General features: G+C 42.3%; 1 protein-coding gene across 1 annotated transcript in view; it reads right to left on the bottom strand.

Annotated features, from left to right (window-relative positions):
* Positions 1-4,460: 4,460 nt before the first annotated feature.
* The window catches only part of LOC148443180 (vomeronasal type-2 receptor 26-like), a 68,974-nt gene continuing 61,772 nt past the window's right edge, over positions 4,461-11,662 (bottom strand). Inside the window, exons 8-10 of the mRNA XM_088463120.1 lie at positions 6,770-6,880; positions 6,214-6,337; positions 4,461-5,368 (exon numbers count right to left, since the gene is read on the bottom strand). Of these exons, the coding sequence (XP_088319246.1) occupies positions 4,461-5,368; positions 6,214-6,337; positions 6,770-6,880 (1,143 nt within the window). The remainder of the gene's footprint in view (positions 5,369-6,213; positions 6,338-6,769; positions 6,881-11,662) is intronic.

The raw sequence follows: 11,662 nt of genomic DNA, 5'->3' as shown, positions 1-11,662 counted from the left end.
TTGGGATTTTGATGCCTATCATTAGTCCCATGCTGGGATTGACAGTCGGGATTGCTGGCAGTCGGCATTTCGACCTCCGGCTTCCTGACTACATACCTAATAAAAAGGTATTGGAAAAATATAGAAATAAAAGAATCAAGAGTTCGATGCAGAAAGTTCTATCTGTAATAACTAATATCGATGTATAAAATAGTGAAACCTACAATGGCCTCCGTGCACTCGTTAATTTGTTCTGACATATGTGTCAGATAAGGAATACACGTGTGATGATGACATTGAGTTATGGAGGGATGTAGTCAGCATCCCGGCATGCGGGATGCCGACGGTTTAAATACCGGCACTGAAATCCCGACATGGTTGGGATCCCGGCACCAGTATCCAGAACCACCACCATCCCGAAGGTAAGTATCACCAGTCAGGGGAGGGTTAGGGTGTGGGGTTAGGCACTAGGTGGAGGGTTAGGGTTAGGCACCGGTGAGGGTAGGTTAGGATTAGGGTATGGTGAGGGGGATGTTAGGTTTAGGCACTGGGGAGGGAGGGCTTGGGTAGGGGTTAGGCTTCCTTATGGGTGTCGGGATTCTGACTGTCAGTATTCTGACCAGCAGCTTCCCGACCACCGGCAATCCATACCCAGCCCCTTATGGATAGCATCTAAATACCCAAATTACCTTCGATAAGGTGCACCCCATGTAATTACTGACCAATGATGATTGCTAGGTGAAGCCAAGGCCACCAAGATGGAGGATGCATCCAATCAAGTTCTGGACGTTCCACTATAATGATTAATATGTAAAAGTAAAGTCATGTTTATATAAATGAATAAAGATAGAGAAAAGTATAAATATAGTGACTAAAGGCTGTTAGAGGGGATGGGGGATTGAAGCTCTAGGATAACATGTTGGTGCACGTTACTATAAATGTTATCTTTGTATTTCTTTTATTTGTATTTGACTTATTTTCTGTTCACGAATTGTTAAGTATAATTACATTTTTATTATTATCTAATTCTTGACTGGACATTTAAACTATCTCTTTTTACAGTTTTTTTTTTAAAGACTATCTTGTATGATAAAGCTGCCTTTACGGAATTAGTTTCCTGGTAAGATTCTGAATTTACGTATCAGTTCAGTTAACGCTTGAAGGAGGAATCGATAGTACCAAGTCCTAAGTGAAAACACATAATAACACCGTAAAGCCATAGACAGCAGTGTGTAACGGGTTAATAGGATGTACAGTACATGTTTTCGTGCTCATCAGTCAGGGACTTTATCACTTCCTGCAGACGCTATTCCCCATCAGGGCCTGATCTCATTTGAATGCAGCCACATCCATCCTTACACGATTAGCTGTAGTCACATCTGCAGCGTTACGCTAATGTTGGTACAAGGAATTCCCCTCATGTACAGCTGTGCGTCCAAACATGCAAGGACCGAGAGACCCACTTTCCGCACTCTTAGATGCTCAGATACTTCTTGGCGCGATCCTACATGCACCATCTTTTGCACGATTGAAACTTGCACCAGCCCCATTGTAGGTTGTTTCTCTATGTGACTATAACTCCCCACACGAGTGGCTGTACGTCTCTGTATTACATACATGGTTTCCTATTCAGAATGTGTAATTGTCTGACTGCAATACATTAGGCTTGGTCTATGAATTATATTATTATTGTGGTGTAACCTGTTTATTACGTCATTTATTACTTTAACTTGTATGGGAAGAAGTTTGGGAAATGTTCATTTATAAGTCAGTTCACCTTTAATACTGTAGTTTAATTGTTAGAAAACTGACCCATAATCACAGGGCAATAGCACTTTTATCACCTGTAGTAGGGCCCTGACATCTTTATTCATTTATTACCTCATTTACGAATACATTACACTACATTGAACCAGCATTGAGACACACTGAACTTTCTGTACACGGCCCAATTGTATAACTGATCAGTGGCAAAAGTTCATCCGGCTGCCGGCTTCCCGACTGCTTTATCCCACCATGGGATAAATGAGAGGCGTCCATATCTAGACGCCGCTCATTTCCCCTATGCCGGGAGACCGGAGAGGGTTAGGGTTAGGCTAGGGGGAGGGAGGGTAAGGGTTAGGCACCCCCGGGGGGGACTTACGGTTAGACACCCCCCCGGGGACTTAGGTTTAGACAGCGGGGAAGGAGGGGGTAGGGTTAGGCACTTAGAAGTGGGATTACGGTTAGGTACAAGGGGGGAGGTTAGATTAGTAGATACTTACCTTACCACGATGAGGATTTCCAGCACTGTCGGGCTTCCGCTGCCGGGCTCTGCTGTTTTGTCAGGCTGCCGCTGCCGGGATTCGGAATCCCGGCCATGCGGCAGCTGGGATATCATACCGATTCCTAATTTGGTGCCCCCCCGTCACAGCCGCTGACACTGTAATGTAGCAATTCGCATGCAGACAGGCTATAGATAGATGAAGGCAGCAGCTGATGATCTGACATGGAGCTTCCCACTTGTGTATGGCGGCTTCTCAGGTGCCGGGAAGGGGTGCCATGTATTGGGCGGCCATGATGGTACACTCCATGTACATAGTTACAGCACTAAGTGGGGTGAATATGTTGTGGATAATTGAGGAGGTGCCCCTTCAGAGCTGGAGCCCAGTGGCAGGCGCCTCCATTGTCTCCCATAGTTCTGCCCCTGTAACTGATGTGATACATGACAATGAACCTCTGTCTGTCACTCTGTGGATGTGATTCTTCTATGCTTGAGTCCTGAGAGATGTTTTCACTGAGATCAGAAGCATCACCCTGTAGCTGTGACCTGTAAGAGATGGGCCTTTCTGGTAATGAGCATTTATCTAAGACACTTGGGGGTAAATTTACTAAGATTCGAGATGGTCCCGATTTTTAAAGTGATTTGTCTCGCTGGAATTCACCCAAATTCGGGTGATTTAATCACTTTTCTTTTACCAAATTTACCAACAGGCGTATTGAGGCATATCTCCCGAGTAACTCATTTTGCAGGAGATTAGTCACCCAAGATTGCAGTGTTTTCTCTCAGCAAATCTCTCCCGAGCTATCAGTCAGCACATATCAGTGAGATATGTGCTTGCTGCTTGTGTTTTAACCCTTGTAAAAATTTGAAAAATGTTTTTTTTAAAAATGACGTGAGGTCCCCCACAAAACACTAACCAGCCCTGGGCTTGCCAGCCTGTCCAGGTTCTTAACATTACAGGGAAAAAAAATGTGTAGGGATCCCCTGTAATACGGGGCCCCCCAGCCGCAGCTGACTAATGGTCAGGGCTGATACTGCAGCTGGTGGGACCCGGTGATAGGGCACCCCTGGCTGTGGCATCAGCCCCCCATTTGAAAGGGTCCAGGTCTGGTTTTAAATATACGTTGGAACTCACGTAATTTTTCTTTCACCATATATTTAAAACCAGCTCTGTCGCTACTGCCTTTTGCTGGTTCTTACATTACAGGGGATCCCTACACATTTTTTCCCTGTAATGTTAAGAACCTGGACAGGCTGGCAAGCCCGAGGCTGGTTAGTGATTTTGGGGGGGACCTCATGTCTTTTTTTTATACAAATTATCCCTATTTTTACAAGTTACAGAAAGAAAAATACACAAATCACAATGATTTGTGTATGTTTCTGACCACCTCGCAGCTCAGGGGGTTGAGAGTTTGAAAAGTGATTTTGACAGAGAGTTTGCTCCTATCTCACCCGAGCTTGTCATCCCGATTCTTGGTAAATTTGAGAGATGTATGGTTTAGGTGAAAAGTACTTCCGATTTGACCCCATGGTGATAAGATTCGAGATTGCTAACTCACCCGAGTTTTACAAGTGAGATGAGAAAAATCTCTCTGTAACTCACCCGACTTTGCCTTTAGTAAATTTGCAAGCAGGGAAAAAATCAATAAATCACCCATGATGGTCATCTCAACCTATCTCGAATCTTAGTAAATTTACCCCCTGGAATAAAATTTACTCATATAGTATTTTATTTAAGGTAATTTATTTAGATTACAAATTCACACAATGATTAACATTATAGATATTTATTTGCTTCACACTTCAGATGTGACAGTTTATTAATGGAAGGAAAAGTCTTATTAAATTGAATCAATATACTCTAAATTGTATTATTATTATTATTATTATTATTATTATTATTGTTATTATTAAATTTTTTTAAATATTATTTGAGTTGTTTCTTGAAGAATAAATATTTTTCATAACATCTACATGGAGACTAATTGTATAATTAACTAGACGTATCACTGTGGAGCTGCCATTGCACTTTGTGGTGGCCATAAAACATATAATCCTTTATAGGGGGCAGCTGGGATAGTTATAAATAGCCCTGAAAGCAAATATACAGTTATTACTGTAGTTATATAAACATCTGACAATGAAACTAAGTTTAATTCCACATAGTTCAGGTAACATAACAACCATTATATTGTATAATAGTACAGTATGTGATGCTTTATACATTGTTTTTCTCCAGAATACTTTTTCTGGAATTTAGTTCAGGTTTTCTTAGCAGAATATACATTTTTGGGAAAAATATACACCCCAGAACTCCAGCACATGAGGACAATATAGCGAATATCTCCCCAGCCACCGCATCTTTCCCTTTGGTGCTCAGATAGGCCGGGATCATTGCAATCCAGACACTGGAGAACACCAACATGCTGAAGGTGATGTACTTGGCCTCATTAAAACTGTCTGGTAATGTCCTCACCATGAAAGCCAGAACAAAGCTCACAGCCACCAGGATCCCCATGTAACCCAACACAGAGAAGAACCCAATCACTGACCCTTCATTACATTGAATGATGATCATTCCCTGATAGGAGTGATGGTCATACTCCTGGTAGGGAGGAGAAACAGACAGCCAGATACCACAGATCAAAGCTTGGACAGAGGAGCACACAATCACCACATAATTAGACACTTTGAGAGTGACCCACTTCCTCCAGGGACTGCCGGGTTTGGTGGCTTTGAAAGCAATGCAGACAGTGACCGTCTTGGCCAGTACAGAAGAGACAGCTGTGGAGAAGAAGATCCCAAATGATGTCTGTCTCAGTCTGCAGGTTATATCCTCCGGTCGACCGAGGAACAAGAACACAGAGAGGAAGCTCAGCAAGATGGAGACCAGGAGAATGAAGCTTACAGCCCGATTATTGGCTTTCACAATGGGAGTGTCCCAGTAATAAATAAAGTTCCCTAATATAAATAATGTTATGGCAGAGAAAGATGAAGCTGTTACTGCAGAAATTAGCACCACAATGTCCTTCTCATATGACAGAAAGTCGTACGATTTGGGAATACAGCTCACTTTTCTCTCATCTGGCCACTCTTCATCAGGACACCTATGGCAGACATCACTGTCTGTAATTAAATATAGAGCAATTCCACATCAGCATTAAATTAAAATATACAAAAAAATCTCATTCATTTTCCCATCAATGTGAGTATGTGCTTTGTTTCTACTAAAATGTTCTATAATAGGCATAGGCAAACGCAGGGGGGGTTCCGTCTGCCTGGAAACCCCCCTCCCCAGCCCACACCATTACCACAATAGAAATAGTAATATAATAGAATTTTACTAGTGCTGCATGTTCTTTGAATGGAGCCCACATATAAAATAAAAACATTCAGCTTAGGCAGGATGGACCTACTGCTGCATCTAATGGCTTACTGTGATCACTGGTCCTGTATATGCTGGAATTATGACACACAATACACTTTGAATGACACATTTTAAAGCTGGTTAAGTGCTAATTATGCCCTCTTCATTGACTGGCCACACTCACTCTAAAATCAGGCATTTGGAAACCCCCCTCTAGAAATCCTGCGTTTGCCACTGATAGGTGCCCAATTAATGAGCATTAGGGTAAAATTAGTATAAACCTCATACATGTGTCTCTCAGATGGGTAGAATTTTTGTGATTTTGGAGTCAATAAACGGGCCCAAAACTGACCACAGTTCAGCATTACTAGACTATGGCATGTTCATGTGTGTATCACTAATTCATTAGAAGTGTTGTGTGCGTCTTTGCAGTGAGAACAGTTACACCTGTCAGCGATGGATTCTGGCTCAATAAATCAGAGACATAATATCTGTGTTATTTTTGTTCTATAATTTGTCTCCTAAATGGTTTGTTTTACATATCTAAATTCTATCCTCAGTTACTCTCATATGATGATTCTTCCTGTGTGTGACACATCCCTACCTGTAACATTGGACATTTCCCCCTCAGCACACGGGACACAATCATAGCAGCAGACATGGAATCCTCCATTAGAAGCTTTTCTGTATCCAGGAGAACATCTGTCATTGCACCGAGATCTGTGGATCTTAATTCATATACCTTGATTTAGATATGTATATGCACCATAGATGTATTGTGATGGTATGCTTATGGGACTGAAGATGGTTAATGTAATCAGGTGTATGCATTTTATTATGACTGGTAATCACTGGCTCATGGTATCTAAGTGGACATTACTCCCACACATTTGCAGTATATGAAATGTTCCTCAGTACAGTATGAAAAATCCGACCATTCTTGGCTTATGTGATGTTAACAAATAGAGACTCTTCAGTGGCACACACAGGGGGGGTCTCTGAGTACACAAACCCCCAAATGGACCAATTTTTTTATGAGAAGGAAAAAGACTTGGGGGGGATATAATATAATAATGTAGCTGTGCATGACACAGCTGTGGATGTGGAAGAAGACAACACCAATGTTGCAGATGATGAGATGGTCACTCTCACAATGGTACCTGTGACTCCATCCATACCAAATCACCATACACAAGATCAGACGACACCCATACTCCAGGCAATGCCTTCTCCTCATCCTCCTCCTCAGCCAGAGCACTCATATTGGCCAGCTATAGCAGTTTCAGAAGCAGCAGCTCAATCTGCTGACCACCCAAATTAGCCATATAAATATGCTAAATAAGCATTTACACAGGCGCAATCCTTCAGTCCTTCTCCGGCCAAACAGTGCAACACACACGAATGGCCGACTGCCTGGGGCATATCAGAGAGGGCAATAGCAGGTTTCAAGCTATACTTCTAATGATGCAAGAAAACCATGAAAGGTACCATGAAGCTAACAAGAGATTTCATGCTACTTTTTTGCATCTGCTGGAAAACCAGAATAATGCTATACAGTATGTGACCTAAATGCCACTATTATTCATCTAGGCCCACAGATTACCAGACCCTAATGAAAGCACTTCTGGAGCCAGCACTTCACAGCCAAATACCCCTGTACAGCCCGCATTAGAGGTGGTATGCAATTAGGGCGGGCCGGGAAAGTTCCACCTAGGGGTAGGTTTTAAAAAAATGTTAGGTATGATGCAAAAAAATATATATGTATATTGTGTATAAGTTGTACTTGTTGGGTATAAGTGTTTCTGCTTGCCTGCTGATGTAAATGGTGACCTTTTTGTGATATAACTTAAAAAAAAAGTCTGTCTAAATTATTTTTTAAAAAAATAAAAAAATCTTATGTGCTTACAATTTATATGTAGGTTTTGTACATTGAGACTTCAACATATTTTCCATATAACAAATTATCAATCAACTAATTGCATTATTGTGTGAGCATATTTTTTTGGCTAAATTTATGTGTATCAAGTACATAAAGGCAACATGTAATGGCTTTTTAGTGGTAGTTTACATAATATATTTATAACTACAACTTTCACTTACAGTATGTGTACATATGAAATACATTTTAGTCATGTATTTAGACTACAGTAGAGATGTCTGCCGGACCATTTTTTCTAGATTTGGATTTGGCTCTGATTCGTCGTCCAGCTTTGGATTTGAATTTTTTACAAAAATGTACAAAAAAAATAAAATCACATAATTTGGGCTTTATTTGTTCCTAGAGTGTTATTAACCTCAATAACATTCATTTCCAATCATTTACAGTCAATTTAGACCACTCCACAGATCACAATATTGTTTTCACTATTATTGGTCAAGGGCTGTAGTGAGCTGGCAGGTTATTAAGTGACAGAACAGCGGAACAGACACCACAGTTTAAAGCACATATATGAAACACACAACAGTGGCAGAAATAAAAGGTCATGCAAGATGCAATTGTCCTTGGATCCTCCCACCCACCCTTATGCTGGATTCTAAAAAGAACATGCACACTTTAACAAACCAAGCACTTCAGCGACAGGGACTGCCACTTTTGTGGCTGAAGTGCTTGGTTTGTTTGAGCCCCCACAAAACAAGCTACCAATCGGCTTAAGGAAACAGCTCTACAGTGGCAAAATGTCACCATCATTATCATCCTCACCCTCATCAGTGTGAACATCATCCTCACACAATATTAATTCATCCTCGCTGGAATCCACCATTACAGAAGTCTCTGTACTGTGATGTAATTGCAGGGAAGTGTCTTCCTTGTGAAATTTTCAGTTCATTTTGATGGACATCATCTTTTCCACATTTTGAAAAAGTAGCCTCCTACACCATTCACTCACAAGGTTCTCGGCTGTGCTGAAAACTCTCTCTGAGTACACACTGAAGGGTGGGCAGCTTAAGTAATGCAAAGCAAGTTTGTACAAGGGCCTCCAAATTGCCTTTTTTTCCTTTCAGTACTCATTGGGACTCTGTGACATGTCTAGTTATATGGTGTCATGAAAGAATCCTCTACCATTTTTTGGATGGTGATCTAATCAGATGAAGTTATGATAGGGGTGTCACTAATGTCGGGCAATTTCTCACCAGATGTCAAAATGTTGGGTTGACTTAGCTGCATCACCACTGGGTATTTTGGAAAAGTTTATTTTTTTTCTGGCTGCTGCTAAAGAAACAGAATGAGGAGACATCATAGTGACATGTGTCACTTGAGCTGCCAAGTTGCTCACCAGGAGCTCTTTGTATCTTTTAAGATCTGGGTCAGTTGGAAAGAAAGACACAGCATATGACTTAAACCTAGGATCAAGCATGGTTGCTAAAATATAGTGATCAGATTTCAAGATATTGGCCACCCGTGGATCCTGGTGAAGCAAATAAAGTACTTGATCTACAAGTCCAGCATACTTTGCGGATTCACTTTGTTTAATCTCCTCCTTAATTTCTACAGCTGATTTTCCAAAAGCCAAATTAGAGGAAATACCTTACTCAAGCTAGCAGTGTCAGCACTCACTTCACATGTGGCTACTTCAAATGGTTTGAGCACCTTGCACAAGACAGAAAATACTCTCCACTGTGCTGGGCTAAGGTAAATTCCCCCTCCTCTTCCAATGTCATGGCTTGGTGTATAGCTATGAATGGCTTTTTGCTGTTCCTCCATCTGCTAAATCATATAAAGAGTGGAGTTCTACCTTGTTACCACCTCTTGCTACAGTTGATGGCAGGGCAAATTTAACTGTTCTTGCAGGTGCTGCAATCTCCTGCATGCTGTTGCTGAATGCTGAAAATGTCCTGAAATTTTTCGGCCCACAGACAGCATCTCCTGCATGCCCCTTTCATTGTTATGATTCTCACTCAATGATGAGATCGCAGGACTACTGACAATGTACAAGACTGGGTAGAGGTGTGGCAGTCCTTCCACAACTGGAGCTAGCTGGAGTGAGGCTGCAGAAAGATGACACAACACAAGCAGTGGCAGGTCACTATAGTATGAGAAATGTCTAAGGACTATAATGCAGCAAGGATTCTAGACAGAGATTGACTAGACACAGGGTATGAGGTGCAAGGCAGGAGCGACCAAGACTATGATATTCAGGATTTCAGACAAGACTGGACTGGAAAGACAAGATGGACAAGATGGGCAAGACTAGACTGACAAGGACAAAACAGGCGTGACTTGACTGACAAGGACAAGAGAGACAAAACAGGACTAGAGTGCTGAGGTGCGACTTGAGACAAGATGGAATGGCCAGGAGGGCCATGGTGAGACAAGAACTAGATGATGCAGCCTTGAGGGCTGAAGTGTGACTTGAGACTTGACTTGAGCACATTGAGGGCCAATGTGCAACTTGAAACAGGACAGAGCAACCTTGAAGGCCGTGATGACTGGAACTTGGTGATGCGGCCTTGATGGCTTAAGTGCGAATTGAAACAGGATGGAGTGGCCTTGAGGGCCATGATGACTGGAACTAGGTGCTGTGACTAAGACAGGATGGGACAGCCTTGAGGGCTGTGGCATGACTGGAACAAGGTGATGTGGCAGAGACAGGACAGAGCGCCCTTAAGGGATGTGCCGTGACTGGAACTAGATTATGCGAATGAGACAGGACAGTAAACAGATTAACTTTAGACACAGCAGGAACAGACTAGAAGCAGCGTGGATGAGAACACTGTAAACTTGACTCTGGTGAACATAAACAGACATGGCTTTATAGTCAAAGGATATGCAGGCTGTGATGCAGCCTAGCAGGCTGAGATGCAGGAACCAGATGGCAGACAAGTGCACTCAGACATGGCAGGAATACAGGCTGGATGACACACAGGCAGATCCAGATCAAACAAACAGGCACTGGGAACTGGAACAGCAGAACTTGGTAAATCGGCAAGAATTCAGGTTACTGAGTGCATGACCACATACTCTGGAAGTCAGGCAGTATTTAACAGATGCAGGATCCAACCAGAGCAAACCACTGCAAGCCTCCCTAATGACAGACTAGTGTGCAGTTGGGTTCAGCACACAGACAGACAGGCAAGATACAGCTTAGCTGAAAACTCACTAGACAGGATTTCATGCTGCCTGCAACAGCCAGAACAAGGACAAGACACAATGTAGTATCCTAGTAGTAACTAATATTGGGAACTCCCACGAAGATGATCTGCTAACTGCAGATCCTAACAATAATTTTTTTAAACCCTGCACCACTAAGTTGATTGTGTGAGCAAAACAGGGGATGTGTTGAAATTTACCCAGCTGTAATTCTTTCACAATATTTGTGGTGTTAGCAGAAATCCCAAATCTTGAGTAGAGTCCAAGTGGTTTAAGCCATGTTTCTATGACATCTCTTAGTTTTTCTAAGAGGTTGTCAGCGGTATGCCTCTTATTGAATCCGGTGAACACAGTTGCCTGCCTCTAAATGAGCTGGCATTGTTTGTTACATACTGCTTCTGCTGCTGCTGATGGCAGTGGGCTGTCACAGTTATGTAATCTTTAGTTTGCCCACTACCGCTTGTCCACATATCTGTGGTTAAGTGGACAGTGGGTACAACAGAATTTTGTAGGTCAATAATTAGTTTTTTTAAATGTCCTGGTACAGCTGAGGAATGGCTTTTCTGGTAAAATTAAACTGAGATGGAATTTGGTACCATGAACACAGGACCTCAATTAACTGTGTAAAGCCCACTGCATTAATTGCGGATATTGGATGCAGATCTAATACTAGCATAGCCATCATGACATCAGTGATCTGCTGTGCGACTGCATGAGAGCTGTCATACTTGCTTCCCCTTGCAAAGGATTGTTTAACAGTCCATTGTTTTGTTCTTAAGCCACTTCTGGGATGAAGATCCACCCCCAGCAGCAGCAGCAGGCCCATGGCTCCAGGATTCTTCTAAGGAGTCCTGGAAAGGGGAGGAGTCACCTAGCAATAACAAATTGGATGCCGGACAACCTCTGATCATTACTGAGGATATTGAGGATGAAGCTGTTGGCGGTGGAGATTGCAGGTGCTGGG

Source organism: Taudactylus pleione, unplaced genomic scaffold (genome assembly GCF_031769625.1).
Source record: "Taudactylus pleione unplaced genomic scaffold, aTauple2 ptg001315l, whole genome shotgun sequence".
Taxonomy (NCBI): domain Eukaryota; kingdom Metazoa; phylum Chordata; class Amphibia; order Anura; family Myobatrachidae; genus Taudactylus; species Taudactylus pleione.
Note: the sequence above shows the minus strand (reverse complement) of the source record. Positions and strands in the feature narration are given on the sequence as shown.